This window comes from Cupressus sempervirens, chromosome 10, assembly GCF_028749045.1.
Source record: "Cupressus sempervirens isolate cs-2001-9-10 chromosome 10, ASM2874904v1, whole genome shotgun sequence".
Classification (NCBI taxonomy): Eukaryota; Viridiplantae; Streptophyta; class Pinopsida; order Cupressales; family Cupressaceae; genus Cupressus; species Cupressus sempervirens.
Genome location: NC_143127.1, coordinates 521,804,552 through 521,825,767, shown reverse-complemented (window position 1 = coordinate 521,825,767; position 21,216 = coordinate 521,804,552). Strand labels below are relative to the sequence as shown.

The following is a 21,216-nucleotide window of genomic DNA, read 5'->3' as shown; positions in this document are numbered from 1 at the left end:
TTAAACTAATATGCTGAAAGCATAAAGTTAAGGTTGTGTTCGATAGCATTACTAGGAGCTAACTGTGAATCCTTTGCACACAGTAAATAGATATAGATGAAAATGAAATGTTCCCAAGGCAAATATTTGCGATAATTTAAAGACACGATGGAATTATTGAGACAGTGTTGACAAATTAAAGGCAGTGTATATATTCAGTATAAGTGAAGAAAACATTGATACAGAAAAGGTCAAGCTTCAGAAAAGAGAAGTTTGTTATGGTTGAACCTGGCAGTGATAGTTGCGTCTAAGCTTCACAAAGGTGATCAGTACAGTCATTATGTTGAGATTGGCAAACAAAATATCAAGTTTATATGAAACCCGTTGGACATTTACGCCGACCACAAATTTGAATATGATAAATAGTCAATATTAAATTAAACGATAGAATAAGTGTTGCTGCCAATCACTAAAGGATTGACTCATTTTATTCATGATTGGTAATCAATGGGTGAAAGGGAGCATATTATATTTGAGATGATTCCACTAGCGAAATGCACCATCATTTATTAAAGCAAATAAGGATATCTAAATAGGCCAAACAAGGAGTCCAAAAAGTCGCGCACCAATAAGATATTGAAACAGAGGTCTCCATATTGAGTAAAAGAAGCATCAAGCATCATACAACTTTTGATAGTTATTGCTATGGAATGAATTTGAACCATTCAATATCACTCGTTTATTCTTACTTGATAGTCAAAATCTTATTGTGTTTTGTATTTGTTGTAGGTTTGTGGAATATGCGTGAGGAGTCACCATTGCGTTTTGATAGATTGGATAATCTTAGAGGAAAAGCGTGACAAACCGAGGAAATTGGGAGTTTGTATCACCGTTTTCACCCGTGGATGGTTTTACAGCCGTAAGATGTCAACAGTCAGAAGCGTGTACGTGGAAAATGAAGACCAAAGAAATTTAAACATATGAATTGCACATTCAAGTGGGAGATGCAAAGAACACGTATATGAAGAAATATATTGAAGAAAAAATTGAACCGTTGATTATGATACAAACCATATTAAAAATTAATCTGGTGTTACATTACCCTAATCGAAGTCAATTTATCATAAAGAGCTGATGATTTATAAGAATTTTGAAGATTTAGTTTAATAATGTAAGATTATTTTCTTTTATTAAGAGGTATGATGGTTGAGGTATGCCTTTCCGTGTATTATAAATTTAAGATGTAAAAATCAAAACAAAGGACGATTCATATTCCCATAAAATTTATACATATCTTATGCACTTATGATATATTATTATTTTCATTTGCAAGGAAATGATTTTTTGAACTAAGCCTTTGGATGGTGGATTATCGAATGAATTCTTGTGCAATTCTATAGTCTAATTGTATTGGATGGATCATCTGTAAGGAGTGTCTTCAGTACAATTTTATTTCTGGATCAGTAAGAAATATCTATTTAATTTATTTGCATTAGAGTTTTAAATTATTATTAAGTTGTGACCTTTATAAATGTTTTTTATTAATTTCTATAAATATTTTAATATTCGGATAAGTGGACTAGGTTATTATTGTATTTTATATTTGATAAACATAGATATTGTGAAATATTTAATTGTTTCCCTATATATTATGTCTAGTTTGTCGCCGCAGGAGTTAAAGTGCATCCTAGACTGGTTTAAAATTGCATTTATATAATTGGTTCGTTGCGTCTGACTTGTTAAAATTATTTATAATTTAAATATATTAGATTTTATATAGTTGTACGTGTCAACTTATAATATTGACTTTCATTGCCCATTTAATTAAGCACTGGTCTATTATTCTTAATTCATAATCCATATGTTGGGAATTGTTTCATTTCTTTCCATTGAGAAAATAATATATTCATTTGTTGCAATCATCTATAATAATCACTTTTATTTGAAAAACTCTCATATATTCTTTTATTATTCTTAATTTGTAAGTCACAAATTTGAAGTTTTCTATATTTCTTGCGATTAGGAAAACTTTCATTGTATTCATGTTTTAACCGATCTGCTGTAAGCATCTTGGATATAAGGTTGTTGTCCAGGATTAGGTACACCCGCCTCAGTTTTTCAAAGCTGGAAGCGCAGGGGATTTGGCTCACATCGATCAATCCCGTTAGGTTGGCCTTAACCAATTGGGTATCCTAGCATCGAGCAGGCAAAACTTGTAGGATTCCAATCTGTGGTTTTGGGAACCAACAAACCCAACACCTCTAACTCAACTGAGCTCAGCGGAACCAATAGATTGACTTACTATAAGTAGGAAGTGCCTCAAATGGAGCCAAAACACATCATAGGTTGCTAAAAACCCTATAAACCCAAACAAAGATCCTCAAGCTATAAGCTCACAAGGGTCACAATGGTGAATTGACCAAGCCAATTGCATGAACTTGCTAAAATTGGGGACATTACAATTTGAGAAGTCTTCTCAAATTTGTTCTTAGGAATGGATGCCTTGGAAGTGATAATTTTCAGCAGTGCAACTATTTGCCCTAGATGATCTTGGAGGAGTCACTAAGGCTTCTCTGTTGATTAATAGGATGAAGATTTTGTGAAGTTATCTTGGCTGCAGAATGAAATTGTTTCCTGATTATCTATTTATAGGTTTTGTTTCCTTTCACTGGCATGAGATAATTTATTATTGTAATTCTAGAAATATTTGTGTACTGACTTCATATGATTTAATAATATATATGTGAGGGGACGATGTAGTTTTTCTTTTAGTAGATATTAATTTATCTTTTTGTTGAGCCGGTTGAAATTATATCAATACTTTTCTGCATTTGGGTTGGTATTCATGAATAAGGCCGATGGAAACTTTTACAGTGGTGGACATATAATTTTAAGTTTTGATTTATCCCAAACTTTAATTTTAGACTTTAAAATAAATATTTTTCACATATTTTCAGAATTTTAATTTATACTAGACATTGCATTGCAAGACATTGTCGTGTCTAAAGTTATACTGAAATATTTGGGAGAATCAAATATTTAAGATGCCTTTCTATTTGTTCGAGCTTTGCTTTGGTATTATTATTTCTGGAAGTGTCATGGTTGTTTGAGATTTCTGTTATTGGTGAGGAAATAGAATGAGTCTATCCACAGTTATGGATTATTACAGAACCATGGATTCACAGCACTCGCAGGAAGTCAACAGCCATCATGAAGTTATGTGATAGCAGGAATTGAAACAACGATGCCACATTCCATATTCTCCAGGCAACAACTATGCATTAGTTGTTCCTAGCAACACCTGCTGCGTAAATCTTTTCGGTGTGAATTCTTCTATTAGCTATTGCAGGCATTACCATTGTAGTTGTGAATGAACATAGAACGAGCTTTGCGCAATATGGTATTGAATATGGGAAAACATAATTGTTGTGGTTGAAGGTATAAGGTTGCATAAGCTTGATCATATTGCACTTCTGACTCTGTTTGGTGCATCATATAGCTGGTTTGGCAATAAATGCTTCAATGTCAGCACAGATTCCTGTAGAAGAACTACAACATTACTAGGTTGTATAAAAGACCATCCTATTGGAGTAGAAGGAATAAATGTAAATCCTTTTCTTATTAATAACAACTTCAAATGCTGAATATAAGTGCCATCTAAGAGACCAGATCTTGTTATTCTAAATGTTTGTTCTGCACTCATTTATTTAGTTGTGTACTCTGAATACTTTGAATATCATTGCCAAAGTTCATTGATTGCATCAAGCAGCCAAACAACTAAATTTTTTACCAAGAAAGATGCTCAAATAATTAGCTTGAAATCTCAATCAGATTATGTAGTGTCCCTTTTTGGGATCATTAAAAAATTACCAGCCCAATTAATAAAATAATTAAAAATGACTTTGGAGTTAAACTAAAACTATTTTAAAAGTGTCTTGTAATTAATAAGGGGAAAAGGTGACAAGGGGGCAATAAGATGAAAGACACAAAGGGAATATGAAGAGTCACGATTGAGCACTAAAAGAAGGAGTCTCATTCATTTTGGACATGATTGGTTTATGATTTAGATTTTAGTTTCTCTCTTGGAGAGTTAATTGGAAAGCTTCAGCTTTCATCCAGGTTGAGGGTGGAAACCCTCGTGCTGGTAGACAATGGATGCAGCCCTAGTGTCCATGGAGACGTCACACCAAGTGTCTCACATGTGCTTACAGGTTCTTTCCTATATTTCCAATCTTACTGTATTTCTGTATTTAAGATTGGATTTCACATTTGGTTATTGTATTGCTGATGTATAATGCAATAATGTATTTTGAGGTATTTTATGAGAATCTACTAGTCATATTGTTGGTTTACATTGCATCATTCATCTGTTTATGTTCTGAAAATTATTTTGAGATAAAATCAGGCAAATATCCATTGGGGATATTCAGTTCGCCGTGGAAATTGTTTTGTAAGTGTCGTGGGATTGCAAGCATAAGGTTGAACGACAACTATTGATGGCATTGAATTGAAAAGTTTAAAAAATTAATTCTTTAAGTATCGTAAGAATTTTTTAGAGATTTTCGCCAAAACTCATTTTGATAATGGAAAGATGAAAAACATTTGACAACTAACTTTTGAGCTTATTTGCGATTATCGAAAGAATGGATATATAAAAATTGTCATGAGTTCTATTGCTGTGGTTGACGTCAAAGACTACAAAATCTGGTAAAAGCATGGGAAGGAAATATAATAATTATCGCTGAAGTAACGTGGAGAGATATCGTAATTGTGGCCCAGTTCGAGTTTTTGAGAGCATTCTTATATGGGTAACAACATGCTCTGCTTAATATTTGTCGTGGAGTAACCCAAGTGATGCCCAAAAACTTAAGGTTTTAATTTAGGTTTTCCTTATTGGATGTAGCAAGAGTGCATTTTTGTTGTAGAGGATGATTGGTTCAGACATGATCTGTTGGCAAGAATAGAGAATGGAAATTGCTTCTAGTATTCAAGGAAACATTTCATATTACTGTTCAAGACTAATTCTGTAACAGCTAATATAGGCCATTGAGTTGTTTTCTGAGGAGTATTTCACAATATTCATCTTTGTCGTGAAAGCTCATTTTCCAATCGCTGGGCTATAGTCACATTGATGTGCAAAGTTATTGAGCAAGTTCAATACAAAAGTGGTATTCAAGGCACGGAGGATTTGTAGGGGCAAGATTAATATTTGTAACGGAAGCAGCATAGAGTCTTCAGGAATTATATCGCATACATTACAAGAGCCGTTGGTAAAACTTCTTGCCCAGTTGGTGTATGTTTCCGGGAATATTTGCTAATGATTTTCGATTCTGAGCAAGTGATTATTTTTTTCGAACTTTCGTCCAATTTCTTCATTGGAAGTTGGTAATGCATTTTAAGTTGTCACAACAAAATTGTTGGTGAGTAGAAGATTCACGACTGCTTTGCCAGATAAAGGAACCTGTCATATCTGAGAAAACCGCTTCATAACTTTGGGCTACAGTCTTAGTCAAATGCAAGAAGACTTACCCTGGACATTCTATCTATGTTGTGAATGGAACATTTTGATGGATGCACATTGATGGAAGTGTTGTAAACATCCATTTCTTTGGGCTTATCAAAAAGCATTTGTTGTCTGAATCTATTCTGAGATTCAGACAATTACAAAGCATGACAGAAGTAGGAAATTGAGGCTTTTTTAATAGTCAGAATCTTCAGGATTGAACAGTAAAGAAAACTCTTTACGCAGGGTGGTATACAGGCTAGCTTCATGTGAATGAGAATATTGTCAGGGTATATCGGTATATAATTCCCTCCCACCCGATTCCCCTACTATGGCCTTTCCCCTTATCAATAGTAGGGGTAGTGGGGAACCACTTGAAATTATTGAGAAAAGAGGACTCGTGACGTTTCTTTCAAACTAACTGACCCTTAGAATAGTAGGGCTCATAATTGACATGCAGAATCAAACTCAGGAACTACTGAATCAGCAGACTGCAACATCTACTTATGCTGTTACTGAAATGCTGGATCTGCGGATGTATGCATTGAAGCAAAAAAAAAAAAAAGTATTTGCAGAGGTTGTTAGTGAGTTTCTGATTTTCTATTGAGGATTTGGGACGAAAATCCCTGTTAGCAGATAATACGTGATGTAGTCCCAGTCAAAGACACAATCTATATCTCAGAGCAACAAACACAACAATTATTTGAACATAGACCATGGGAGTCTAGTGAAAAAAATATGATTTTGAAGCTGCCAATCGTAGGAGATTCGACAGGTTGGGATAACTTCCTTTTTGCACCCGGGAATCTACCACACGCACACAGTTGAGTTGAAATTGATGGGTAAGATCAAAATTTGAAGTTGGTACAAATGTTGCTTCATCTGTGTGTTCGAATTGGAGGTTTTATCGTGATTGGGCAGTTGTGTTAAGCAGAATCTGAATTGTCACATGCTCGGAATGAAGGGTTCCGAACACTTAACTTTCCAGTGCGAACTAGGTTTTGTATTGAGCATGATTATTGACATTTCTATCTCTATTGGCAATTGATAATATATTACTATTCTTGTTGCTACAACCTAAGTCACAGAAAATGCCAAAAGTTCGAATTTCAGCGATTTTTTACCCTTTTTGAACTTCATCCAAATTTTATATTATTTATTATAATATTGTTATTTATAATAATATTATTCTGTTTTAACATAATATTAAGTTATTTAGTTTAATTATTTAGCACACAAACTATTTTGACAATTTTGTAAATATATTACTTATATTTCAAAATAAATAAATTTATATAATTTAAATTTAATCTCGATTTTTTTCTGAATTTGTACCCATGCCAAATTTCTTCAAAATTTAATGACCGACGAACTCAAATTTGAATTTGAACCTTGTGACAGGCTACAACCACTCCAATTCATGAGGACTTTATTTGCTGCAGAGCACAGTTCATGCACATAAACTGATAAATTGTGATTCCCTGAGATAAATGCAGACAAAATACCTTATTTTTGGAATGCATGGTTGTAGTTGGACAAGACAAGTGAATGATATGTGTGAAGCCAGTGTTGTTGAAGATTACTCAGTTAAAACTTTCAAAATGGTCTTAACCTGCGTTGGAATTAAGTTATGATACATTTGTTTGAAGGGAGGTTGGTGTCTCTCAACCTGGTATAATCTGTGGGGGACTAGTAAGTGCACCCAGAAAATTCTGAAAAGCTTTACAATATTTCTAGCCTACATCAAAAATTGAAAAGTCCAATTCATTGGCCTAGATACATCATATTGTGACTGTGATAGGGTTAGCGCAACCAATCTCCTTGGTACAAGGCAACTTAACTGAGAAACAATATTCACTAATATGTGAGGCTAGATAGCAAAATTGAACTAAGAAGCCATTATAAAAGCTCTTAGAATTGGAGCCTTGTTGGTGAACAGATTTGTCTTCACACAATAAACCATCAAAATAACTCTTATTTGCCCAAAAATGAAGACACACAAAGATACCAACAGTTGGGTCGCTTTGCCATTGAATTATGCAAGTGACCTTTGAATTTTACATGGTACAGCTCCCCGATTAGATTTACAATGAATAAGATTTAAGAAAGATTTTAACCTGAAAGCGAAGGCTACCTGCGCTATTCTTGGATAGGGAGCAAATTATTACAACTGGAATAGAAAGGAAAGATTCAGCATACAACAATGGAAGCATGCATCTTCACAGACATATGCATTCTAAAAGAAATAGAAAGATTAGACAAACAGGAACAGAACCTGCAATAAATGAATACAGTAGTAGAATTTGATTCCATTATTCAGCCTTGATTCACACCTAAACCAAGAATGAGAACAATCTGAAGCCCACAATCTTCAAAATGATAGAACCTTTATTCAACTCAAAAACAATACTATTTCTGAATACTATTGCTGATCAAATTATTTTCAGGAAACTAGAAAAGAAAACTAAAATAAAAGTAGGCATCTCTGATTACAATAAAAAACTGCCCCCTTCATACAGTCAAAATTCCTCCTCTCAGGCAGCACACGATCTGCCCAAACAGTGGAACTCAGGGGCACAACAAATCTGAAAAATAGCTCTCTCTTCTCTGGCACAAAGTCGTGGGGAAGAAAGGATCTGAAAGTCAGAACCCCAATTCTATCTTCAGCTGGCATATTTATCTTTTCCCATGTCAGTTTCAATTCAGTTTGGGCAACTGATTTTTGGAAATTATCATAAATTAAATCTCCTTTCCTTTGATCATTGTTCACGGTCACTTTCCTCTATTCATTTCTTTGTATAACATAAAGTCTTTATAAACATTATAAGTAATACTTTATGGATACCATTTTATAATGTTTATGAGAAGACTTTGACATGTGGTATTTATTGGTGATGAAATGCTGTCATCTTTTCATAATTGTCATGACAGTTTTGATAGTTCACAGAAATGATCATAACTTTTGATCCATAATAGATCTGACAAAACCGTTTGGAGAGGATTCAGATAATTAGGTCGGTTAAAACAGATCCAAAATTCAGACAAATCCAATGGTTAGAATAAAAGTTATGGCCCCCGAAATATGACTGATTTTCTGTGATCTGCATTTTGTGACATTTAGTGCTGATTTGACAGTCCTGCACTCTGATTAATGAGCCGTCTTTGATATATCGATAATTAATTATGCTCCTCAATTACATGCAGTCTCTGATATATAAATGAATGACTGGCACAACGGTTGCTATCACAACCTTCTTTGCTCTATAACCAAGCATTTTCACAAAGGGAAAATATAAGTTCTATAAAATATTCATTCTTCACTCTTTGGTGAACCAATCAGCTTGCCTAAAATGTGCTTTGAAATATGAAAGGGTGCAATGGAGAGTTCTCACCCATCATAATTGTTAACAATTATCGACCAATTATATAATTAATCACGGATTATTGATTACCAGCTCGGAAATACCATAGGCTTTATGCAATGGAAAATATATGCCGCCTGATCTGTATATATAATGCATGCTAATAATTGTAGCAAACCTGTTGATGTCTGTATATTTTGGTAATCATCTTTTTGGAGATGTGTGTGGTGTTCTATGATTGATTCTTATATTTTTCTTTGTCATTGATGACCAGGTTGTTGATACATGATATAATTTTCTATTTCGACGCTTTCTTGAAACAGTCAGCACACTCCATTTGTCTGCCTTTTCCCATGTATTATGTACCCTTTCAATTTGTTGTTTTAGCATAGATTAATGATGTTTCAATTCCCATGGTTACTTCTGCTATCCATAACGGCTTTGACCGATTATGAAAGATCCGTGTCAATGTTGTTTTCTATGACTTGTAAGCTTTTCAACAAAGAAAATGATTATCTACTGCATATCATACATTTCCATATCCTTTGTCGGATGCCACTAATAATATCCCTCGCACTGATTAATGATAGGTCTCCTTCATATTACTACATGCTTGTATTATCATGTTTGACATATTTATTGGATTCAATTGCTATGCAGGAGGTCTTTGTAGCATTATTATTTGTCATGACATATAGGTAGTGTCTCATGAGTGGTGACCCTTCTACTGCATTGATAGGGTTGTGATTGATGTTCAATAGACATTTGTTCATCCTCATTGATAAGTCATTAAAGTGGATTGCTGACAATATAAATAAATTTCAATTGAAATTTATTTCAATCGTATTTTGACCGTTCTAAATTTTAGGATATGATGCACCACCAAAAGAATCAAACATACAGTTAATGTGGAATAATATGAGATAGAGTCATGTGTGCACATTTTCACTGAAATAGTAAAGTGCAAATGACCTAAGTAAACTGAGTCAACTAGGTATGAATATAACCCAAGAGGGAAATAGCTAGGGAATCGCCACCATTCACATCAGGAACCCTACACCTAGTCATCTCAATTTTGCATTTGTATCATCATTGAGCTTGTAAGAGGTCTAGGCATAGTTGATGGTAGCTGTGTATCGATGTTTTTCTTTGTGGTGGAATCACTTGAGTCCCTTGGAGATTTCTGGGTGAATTGATGCTTAAAATATCAATTGACAATGAGGAAGAGGACATAAGTGGCGGTGAAAGATTGAATTAATAAGTCTTTTCTGTATGGTACTTCAAATTTAATTAGTAATGACAAATAGAATAGGGCATGCTTCAACTTAAGGTAAGATGGGTCATTGAGCCAACATAGAACAAAGCAATATGAAGAGTATACTATTTTACACAGTCAGCCAAGTTGAGTAAGTGTTTTTTTGGGCACTGCAGGATGATCAGTTCCTCCTAGCTCCAGATATTTTAGCCACATAACCGTTCTAGATGTGCTATCCACAGAATTCAGGCACAATCAAGTTCACCTGCTGTGTGCGTTCTCTCTTAATAGTTAATAGGCCCTTGGTCTTATCCTGGTCGGACAAATCAATGTTTTGGCAGCACTGCTGATTTACTTTTTGGGTTTTAAAGGAATTATTACTTGTTATGTGAGGCTTTGACATTCTATGTAGGATGCTGCATTGGAAATTTTCTTTTTCTTCTTTGCTTTATAAAGATATATAGTTTCTGTGTTGCATGTCATAAATTTTTCTCTCTTTGCAAAGTGCGGAATGGAATTGACAGAGACGAAAAATAGTAATGCACATAAATGAGTGCCTAAAAGAATGGAGAAATCTATTTTACAGAAAAGACCTTTATTTTATTCTCTATTCATGGTGTTGTAGGAACGGACTATCATGCCATTGATAGTACTCCACACTATTGCTCTGTAGCATAATTTTTTGCAAAGCGATATTTGCTGCTAGAAGATAAGTTTGAAGTATTCTCTCTATATGTTGTTTGCAGTAAGCATAATAAAATAGAAGTGTGGAGGTTCAAAAAGGTTTGGCTATAGCAACAAAACTAGGGAATTCTGCAAGAGGTGAGATGGAAAGGCTAGATGTGCTATATTTCAAGGTGGAATATGTATGAAGTAGTAAATGATCAATTTCCACAGGAAAAAAAAATGATTTATGGCTGCAATGGTATTCATATTTAGGGAGCTGTATATCTGATTCATTTTGTTGTAGGAAGGATTATTAGCAATAAGAATGGATATTATAATTTGTGCTTAGTAAGCAACCAATGAAGTGTTGATATTTTGTAATCATAATTACTGTTGGTTGATTAAAATTATCTCTTTTGTATTGAAGCTTTATGTTAGTTGTAAGATAAGATGGCATTTTGGGCATTGTGTATTATTATTAAATCTAACGACGGATTTATAGCTTTTGATTATGGGTTCACTCTAGGTAACGGTTGGATGTCAAATGAATACTATGCTCAAAAGCTAATTTGCTAATTTGGTATTGTGGACCTTATGGCTAGATTTGATAGATGGTTCACTTTTTATAATTTAATAACGAGATTTTTCAATAGGTCCCTTCTCTTTGTAGGGGGTTTCTTCTATATTGCTAGCCATTGAGAGGACCACAATATTGTGTTTTTAGGGATGTTTACACAGCTTAGACATGCATGTATTAGATTAACGTTTTTCCATGGCTTAGACATTCTAATTTTTAAATAAAATTCCAAGATATATTATAGCCATGGAGAGTGCAATGGAGAGTTCTCACCCACACTCAATTCTGCATGCATTTCAGAGTGCTAGTTGAAATGATGCTTTAGATGAAATCGAGCCCGTGATCGCAGCTTACATAAACTGCATACAGCTGATTCATGAAATTCCTCTATTGTCTAGACTCTATATATAATATGGACCAGGTTTGTTGTCAGAAAATATTTTATATATATTGGAAGTAAGGAGGACACTGCACGAAGAGTGATGCTGGTAAATAGATGTCTGTACATTTGAACAGGTGATAACTTGTGGTTATGAGTTAAGAATGTTTATTTCCATTGTGTTGGGAGGACATCAACCCAAAACCACATACTGAAGACAGGTGTTAAGACCTTGCTAAATTTTTACATGGCACAGTAAAGATAATTCTTACTAAGTTTGTTTTAATAAGTTTTAAATGTCCCATTAAGTTAATACATGAATTTCATTCAGGACTTGAACTCCACAAGAATCTGATAATTTTGATTTTTGAAACATTTAGAACTGTTAAAGGAGTTGAATAGTCTCATGGGTATGAGGCCATTGATAATGTTCATCTTTTTGTAAAGTTCTGCAAATTCTGTACTAAATAATTCAGACTTGTATAATATACTTTGTTGCTGAATATGATCTTCTTAATATTCTGAAGTAGGGAGGAGTTTTCTTCCTTTAAGTCTGATCTTAATGTTATTTATCTCTGCAATATATTCGAACTAGTATTATTGCTTGACGGAGCAGACTTGTAATAATTGTGTGTCCTCAAACTACAATAATACCTACCTTTAATACCAAGACTAAAGGGCATGTCCCTCAAAGGGACATGACCCTTTCTAGGTCAGCCCATACCATGCTTCTAGAAATCGGTGACCAATCTAGATAAACTAAATGTTAACTAACAAATCTGTTAAGTTATGTTAGTGTTTAAACATTCATATCTTATCAAGAATTGCCGCCTATCATTTCATGAACTGCTAATCATACAAAGCATTAACCGGTAGTAAAGGGAGAAGATTATGGCATGGTCTGCACTCTCTTAGACCAGTATGATATCGCAGTTATAAACTTAACACTTCCTGTTAACTTGATAATCATACTAAGAGATAACATATTTGGCATCATCAATTACGATGAATAAGCATAGATTGATACTCTATAGCTATCTGAATCTTCTTGAGCAAATGGCATCATGGAACACATGATACTGAGTCACATAACTATCTTGTGATATGACTTATCACTTATACTAGTGATGTCAGTATTGCATGTAATGCAATACACACAGGATAAAATCTGAAGAATGATTAAATTCTTCATTGATCTAGGTTGTTACTCAAAGATACTGGTAATCCTATATCACAACTTGATCTTCAGTTAAGATCTACCAAAGAATAGGATAAACTCTAACAAATAAATTCTTCCTTTATCCAAGTTGTGATTAATAGGCATAGAAATGCTCATTAGTCACAAATGATCTTGAACTCACCTAGATATAGCAATAGTTCTATACTGTTCAATACATTATCTGAGGGATCGTCATTTCTCATAATGTCTTTTATACAAGTATTCATTATCTCAGAGACAATCACCTCTTAAATAATGAATACAGATGGTGGAGGCCATAACGGTCAATAGCCTGACAAATAAAATTACTTTATTAATAATTTAAAGAATACAAATGGATTACAATTCAACCATACCAAGTCTTCTCTTGAAACATCTTCACTCTAGATAGAGGTTTGGTGCGTATATTTGCTATTTGATTTGTAATGCAAATTTATTCTAATTTTACAGTATTCTTGTCTACCATATCACTTACATAATGGTAAGGAATTTCGATATGCTTGGATTTGTCATGAAACACTGGATTCACCAATAGCTTGATGGAACTTTGATTATCACAATGAATAATCGTAAGATTCATGGCTTGCCTAAATAATCCCACAAGTAACTTTTTTAGCCAAACTGCTTCTTGAGAGGCCATCGCTGGTGCAATGTATTTGGCTTCTGTGGAGCTTTGAGCTATTGAAGACTATTTTTTGCATATCCAAGATATCATTGATGATCCTAAACTGAAACAACATCTTGAAGTACTTTTTTTGTCTTTAACACTTCCACCCCAATCTGAGTCAGTGAATTCATGTAAATCTAAATCAACTTTCTCATATTTGAGCCCAAAATTAAAAGTGCCTTGTATCTCATAATATGTTTTATTGCAATGAGGTGAATCCCCTTTGGCTCACACATAAACTGACTTAAGGCATTAACAACAGAGGAAATATCAGGTCTTGTATTTACCAAATACATAAGGGATCCAATCATCTGTCTATAAAGAGTAGAATCTATGGAAGGTGATTCTGTTGCTGCTTCTTTAAGTTTATGTAGATTAGTTTCCATCGGAGAAGACATAGACTTGCAATTCCACATTCCAAATCTCTTCAAAATATCTGATGTATACTTCTGTTGATTAAGTATAATGTTGTTTGAATTTTGTCGTACTTCTAGTCCTAGGAAGTAATGAAGGAGTCCCAAGTCTTTCATCTCGAATTCTCTAATTAGATCTTTGTTGCATTGATCTATGAGATGATCATCATCTGTTATTAGTAATCATCAACATATAGTATCAAATTATCATATCATCTTTATCTCTATTATAATATAAATTTGGATCGGCTTCATTTTTGGAGAATCCTAAGCTGGTGAGATACTTATCAATTTTTTCATACTAAGCCCTTGGATCTTGCTCAAGCCCATAGAGAGCTTTCTTGAGCCTGGAAACAAAAACGTTAGGATCATGGATTTCAAATCCTTCAAGTTGCTCCATGTATATTTCTTTTGTAATCTTTCCATTTAGGAATGCTGTTTTTACATCCATCTGGTGTACTTTCCATGCCTTTGATGTAGCAACAGCTAGGACTGCTCTTACAGAGGTGTATCTGGCAATAGGATCAAATGTTTCTTCATAGTCAATCCGAGAGAATCCTTTGGCTACAAATCTGGCTTTATATTTTTAAATACTACCATTAGTAGCATGCTTTATTTTATATATCCACTTGGAAGAAACAACAGATTTTTGTTTAGGTCTAGGAATAATTTCCCAAACATCATTCTTCATAATATGAAATAATCTAACCTTAAATTTTAGTGTCCAATGCTGCAGGAGACTGAGGAACAAATTTCATTAAACAGTTCTCTTGTATGCAATGTAATTCTCTCAACTGGATTTGAAACAAAATACTGGTTTTCGAACTCAAAGTAATTATATCAAACAGTTGTCTTGAAAACTCAGACCACATAAACCTGATACTGTTATATATCACTGCAGGGTACATGATGAAGTAATATACAACAGCACAATCACTGTTTATTCTCAAACCCGAGTTCTTAATCAAACACCAAAGATGTGATTATAAGTTACAGATACTACAACTCGTATGTTCATTAATAAACTGAACCAGGCCCGAATACAAAGATATAGCATTTTTTTAATATCTAATGAAGGTCATTTGTGGCAATAATACAATCATGACATTTAGTAATATGAACCTGAACCATTCATTCTAATTCCTGAGTCGAAACTCAATTCACAGCTAATGGAGTTCTGTTAGGAATTATTGCAAACACAGTTACGTACCAAAAATGGTCTCCAGAATGCCTAAGGTCTCCACGGCTGCTGTCGTCAATCCCAAGAACAGATACAGATTGCTAGCATAGTTCAGGAAGACGTGTATCCTGTTATTGCTGTGTTATGGTGATTTCGACCTTTCACATTTAACCTGCGGATTTGACGGCTATTGTTGATGCTTTTGGTCGCGTTCAAACACAATACTGGTCCAGAAACGTTGGTGTCTCAAAACAACTCGAAAGTAATCTTCATATCCCTAGGTGTGTTGAACAACCTTAAGATTCAATAGAACTACATTCTTTGTTGCAAGCCGACTGTGCACAATGTTGTTTTTCTTTAACCAATAAATCTGTTCCCGACCATTCAATATTCTACTCCCTTACCACAGCTTGTCTCCAGCTTGAAAATGTGAGTAGAAAATGCCGCCAGTTATGGGAGGATGAGGTTTATCATTGGCTCAGTTTCCATGGGGAAGAATGCCACCGACCTGTAACTATATTCCCTCAGCAATGGTGACGACCAAAGAGAAGCCTCTACGTTTGAAATGCCTTGTTAATAACACCCAGTATTTCCCACGCAAATTAAGAGGAGAATGCTTATGTCAAATATTTCTTCTTGAACGTAATCTAGATTGGCACTAGATGCTGCTTCTCAGACCTTCTTACTGTCATGCACCATTCGACTGACTGTACTGAAATAATGTATTGAAGCATCCAGAGAGAAGAAAGAGAACAAAAAACTTACTTCTACTTGTCCTGAAAAACAACACTATTTGCCGAATTCTGCCCAAAACTAAACAACTGCAAATTTATAAGGAAGCATGGGGTAATGTCCAGCTCCTTATGCCTTCAAGTGGAGGGTTTTCGTCCTCACAGCCTAGACCAGAGACATGAAAGCATCCAGAACTTAGAAGATTTGTTCTCATAAATTTCTTCTGTGTTATTCCCAATGCAAACACGTGCATATATAGTCTCAGAATGAGGGAAAGTACAAAGTACAAAGAATGTGGGATTAAACTACATTTTCGTCTTGTAGTCACTTAAAACTATTATAAAGTAAATAACTTTAAAAACCATTAAAGTGACTTAGCTTTGCTTCATTTAATAAAGTTTTGGAATAAATTAAATTAAATTCCTCATTGTGACTGGAAAGCATCTTGCGGAAAATTTGATATTAATCTATCTGGATGTGGAGATAGATTAATTCTGTCACCTAGAACTAACATCGAGAAGGGGACATGACATAATAGATTGGTATTCTTCCGTTATAGCTTCTTTCCAAGTTGTATGCTTAATAGCATCTGAAGTATTAGTTGGTTCTGATTTAGACAAATCATTCATGTTTGTTGTATAACTAGAGAATCTTTTGGGTCTTTACTTCCTCTGACTGTTCCAGAAGGTGCAATAAACTCTTGTGCTTCCTCGACTGTTTTAATAGCCCAAAGTGTTGTTTTCTTAGAATTTTGAGTTTCTCCAAGATTATGATTTTGAATTTCATCTTCAATTTCTTCTATGTTCTCCCTCTAAGACTTAGATTCAGAATTTCTTTCAGAACTAGGTAAAGGAGAGGGTTCTTCAGAACTTAGGGCTCTTTTGAATGCTAGATCTTCTTCAAAATTACATCCCTACTAAGTTCAATACTTTTCTGTCTAGGTGTGAAAATCCTATATGCTTTAGATGTTTCACTACTCTACAAAAATACCTTTCCTTCTCGAGGGTTCTAACTTAGTTCTCTTTTCTTTTGGAACATGGATATATATAGGGCACCCAAAAATCCTAAGATGACTTATATTGGGTTTAACCTTAATAAAGACTTCTTCAGGAGTTTTATCTCTAAAGTAGGAGTGAGGGCTTCTGTTTTGAATATAGACAATAGTACAGGAGGCCTTTGCCGAAAGATAGTATTCTAGAGTTTGATCAAATGTCATAGCTCTAACAGCTTCTATAATTGTTCTATTATTTCTTTTTGCTACTTCATTTTGTTCTAAATTATAAGGAACGGTGTACTCCCTCTTAATTCCTATTTCTTTACAAAATCTTTTAAACAAATCTGAGGTGTATTCCCCTCCATTATCAGTTCTAAGAGTTTTAATTTTATGTCCTGATAAGGTTTTCAGTTAATGTTTTGAATTCTTTAAATCTCTTTAGGATTTCTTTTGATTCTTTGCATTTTAAGAAGTAAATTCATGTTTTCCTAGAGAAGTCATCTATGAACAAAATATAGTACCAGAATTCTCCAAGAGAAGGAGCAAACATAGGCCCACATAAATCTAAATGAATTAATTCCAAAACATTGTTGGTTTTTTTAGTGCTATCATGAAATGGACTTTTGGTGTTCTTACCCAAAGCGTACCCTTTGCATATGCTTGAGTGGTCTTTATTTAGTTTTGGTAAACCAGTAACCATCTTCTCCATAGTTGATAAGGTTTTAAATTTAGATGTCCTAACCTTCTATGCCATATTTCATCTATGTCTGCAGCTTCATGAATTAAAGCTTGAATAGATCCACTAGGTTCTAAATTTAATTCATACAAATACCCTTTTCTCTGACCAATCAATTTTGCTTTCTTAATTGAGGGGTTTTTAGCCTAGGTTATTACGTCACCGTCCATGAAAGCAACATTATGTCCATCATCTTCAAGTGCTGTAACCGAGATTACATTTCTTTTTGGATTCTTCTTGAAGACAATCTCACTTAAGTCTGTTGAAGTCAGGAAGTTTATCTTTGGCACGTACTCCTTGTGCGAAAGTTTCCCATGAATTTGGTAATCCGTCTATAGCCATCAGTGTTAGTTCCGTGTCATTAATGATGGTTCCTATATTTGAAAGTTCATTTCTTATGCTAGCAACCCTTAAGAAGTAAGAATTCATTGATTCTCCTTTCTTTATTTGTATGTAGTTTAGTTGCCTTTTCAGTGCGAGAACTTTAGTTGTATTGTTGACCTCATATTCATTTAGTAATGTGTTTATCATATTCTTCAAGAATAATCATGATTCTGAATTTCCAGGCATCAAAGTGTTCTTTCCCATCAAACCTGTCCTTGGGTCTGATTATACATGCCATTGAAGATAGGAGAATGATGCTAGATATATATAAGGTTTGATTACTTTAATTTGCAGAGCCTAGGTTTGACAAGCTGGCTCTGATACTATGTAAAGTTTCTGCGAATTTTGTACTAAATAATTCAGACTTTTATAATATCCTTTGTTGCTGAATATGATCTTCTTAATATTCTGAAGTAGCTAGGAGTTGTCTTCCTTTAATTCTGATCTGAATGTTATTTATCTCTGCAATATATTCAAACTAGTATTATTGCTCGAGGGAGCAGACTTGTAATTATTGTGTCGTCAAACTACAATCATACCTATCTTTATTTAATACCAAGACCAAAGTGCATATCCCTCTGAGGGACATGACCCTCTCTAGGTCGGCCCATACCATGCTTCTAAAATTGGCAACCAATCTAGATAAACTAAATGTTAACTAACAAATCTGTTAAGTTATGTTAGTGTTTAAACATTGATATCTTATCAAGAATCGCCGCATATCATTTCATGAACTGCTAAGTATATAAAGCCTTAACCGGTAGGAAAGGGAGAAATTATGGTGTGGTCTGCACTCTCTCAGACCAGTAGGATATCGTAGTTATAAACTTAACACTTTTTACCTTCAAAATTCTGCTTGATTAATTTTTTTGTTCTTTTAAACATTATCAACATTTCCTTCCTTTTGTGGAGTTGTAGATGCTTGAAAATTATGAAAACTTGATAACATAGCATTTTGATTTCTTATTGTAAGTAAATACTGTTTGCTAAATATACTTAAGGGGAGGGGCCCCAGACCTGCGAAAACATAAGCAATAAATTCCATCAGTGATAGCAACTGCTCACAGAAACCACAGCGGATTTGCAAGCATCTTATCGTATGCTCATTCTTATAGGAACAATAGTGCAATTCATCAAGGCACTACTTTGAATATTCAAAAGTTAATAGAGAGGTACTAAAACCATCTCCTATCATAACATTGAATCCTCCTTCCTCTTTACAGCTGAGATTACAATCTTCACACTCTTGCTTCCCAATAAACAATTCCTTAATCCTTCCAGCGATTAATCATAGAAACAGAAGACAAGGAGGCTTGACCATGCTATTCAGATCTCATCTTTCCTCAACTCAACTTGCTATCATCTTGATACCGTAGTTGCCATGTTTGCAATATTCAGGTCCTTGTAGAGATTAAAATATCCATGAAATTGGAATATTCATGAAACAACAATAAAAAGATGCATATTTGTATCAGCTGAAAAATCTGGACTGAATTAGACAATGCTCACTGGACCAAAAAATCTGTTGTAAACCATATTTGACCAAATTAGATCAGATTTGGTAGTGATGCTTAATACCAACTCATATTTTTTAAGGCACCCATTTGCTTAGACTTGCCCTTGGATCCAGGACTGATTTGAACGTGGTCTAAGTGGTGCTGTTTGTTATCAGTGCTGACAAGGCTTAATAATTTGATTCCCGTGAACAGTAAGAAAATCAACTAAATTCAATGTAAAGAGAATGCTTGAGAAGAAAACAATTCTGGTACCACAACCTACTTCCAAAAATGCCACAATTCTAATGCTTGGTTTATCTGCTATTAACTTTATAGAGACAAATATTTGGTGAAGTCATTCAACTACACTTAGGGTCAAACGTTAAGTATTAACTAGGTGAAAATTTATAAACATGAATTGAAAGTGGAACCTGAATGTAACAGTGTATGTGCGGCTGACCACCCGTCTCCAGTTGGTCTGCTCTATTATGAATTTATGACTAAGGCTTCTGAAGCAACCTGTACACCAATGTCACTGTTGCTTCTGCGTTACTTGCTCGAGCCGTTTCTAATAGAGGATGGGTCTGGTTGGTGGCTCCTTTCCCCCTTAATCCCCTTTTGGCAGTTATTCAAAGCACACCCAATCAGTGGAAAGCTTTGCGTTCTGCAGTATGTTGTCTGATATATATATTCCGCCAGCTCCTAATATCCCTGCATTTAATCTTTCAGTCTAGACGTGACTGCTGAATAAAGTTGTGGGTGCGTCCAACTGCAAATGATGTTGCTTGGTCTTAGATGGTCATCGTACCTCCACAGATACCTGACATAATCTCCATTGTCTTGTTCACGAGTGTCCCAATTTGGCTCTGTAAGTACGTAGCTTATTACTTCTGCTACACCTCTTCATACATTCCTTGTCTATACCAAACCCCTAGGTCATACGTATTCACCAGAAAATCAAAAGGGACTCAAACATACCTATCACTGCATTCTGACTCCTGCTAATGTGTGTATGTTGGGACTGAATATTAATCAGAATTCTCCAAACTCGTACCTGGTGTAATCTCCAAGAGAGACTGGGGCTACATCTAGTTTCTCCAATCCTCTTAAGGGGTTTCGTCCTTAAGCAACTTGTTTGTATTTTGATCAATATCATATTTTCATAGTGTGAATCCCAATGTAGCTCTTTGCTTTTATAACCTCGATGTGACGGGAAATACAAACAACTAGGCAATGTGGGATAAAAACCAATTTCATGTTTTGGTCACTTAAGTTACTTTTGTCATGAAGTGACTCTAAGTCATAAGGTAACTTTATAAATCAACTTTATAAAATAAAGTGACTTAACTATAGGAAGTTCCCACTTAAATATCTCTCCAACGAAACCAAATAGAATCTTGTGATTGGCTGACATCCTCAAAATAAATGTTGTTAGCCTATCTATGGAGAAGGGGACATTACAATGCTCTATTACAATGCGCTGGAGTGTGCTTGGGCAAACCTTGGTGGATTTCTTAGAGCACGAGATTAACTCATGTTGAATTGGGTGCTACTTTTGTTTTAACCTATGTTCCCCCAAGTTTTTGGGAGGACAATTTTTTTTGGCGATTTTGGGGAAGTGGGGCATTGGGGGCGGGCGGGGGGGGGGGGGGGGGGGGGGGGGAGAGCGGAAAT

The 21,216-nt window shown here is 34.7% G+C and overlaps 1 protein-coding gene across 3 annotated transcripts in view; it reads left to right on the top strand.

Annotated features, from left to right (window-relative positions):
• Nucleotides 1-21,216, top strand: part of LOC149534939 (putative histone-arginine methyltransferase CARM1) — a 305,777-nt gene that overhangs the window by 244,284 nt on the left and 40,277 nt on the right. Inside the window, exon 15 of one of the 3 annotated variants that reach the window (XR_016356983.1) lies at nt 10,846-10,921. The exons of 1 other annotated variant lie outside the window; for it this stretch is intronic. Coding sequence is in view for 1 of the 2 variants with exons in the window: in XM_089804487.1 (XP_089660613.1) it covers nt 769-963 (195 nt within the window). In the remaining variant the exon portion in view is untranslated. Of the gene's footprint in view, nt 1-768; nt 1,333-10,845; nt 10,922-21,216 lie in introns of those variants that run through there. One more of the 3 variants, XM_089804487.1, reaches the window with a different exon arrangement.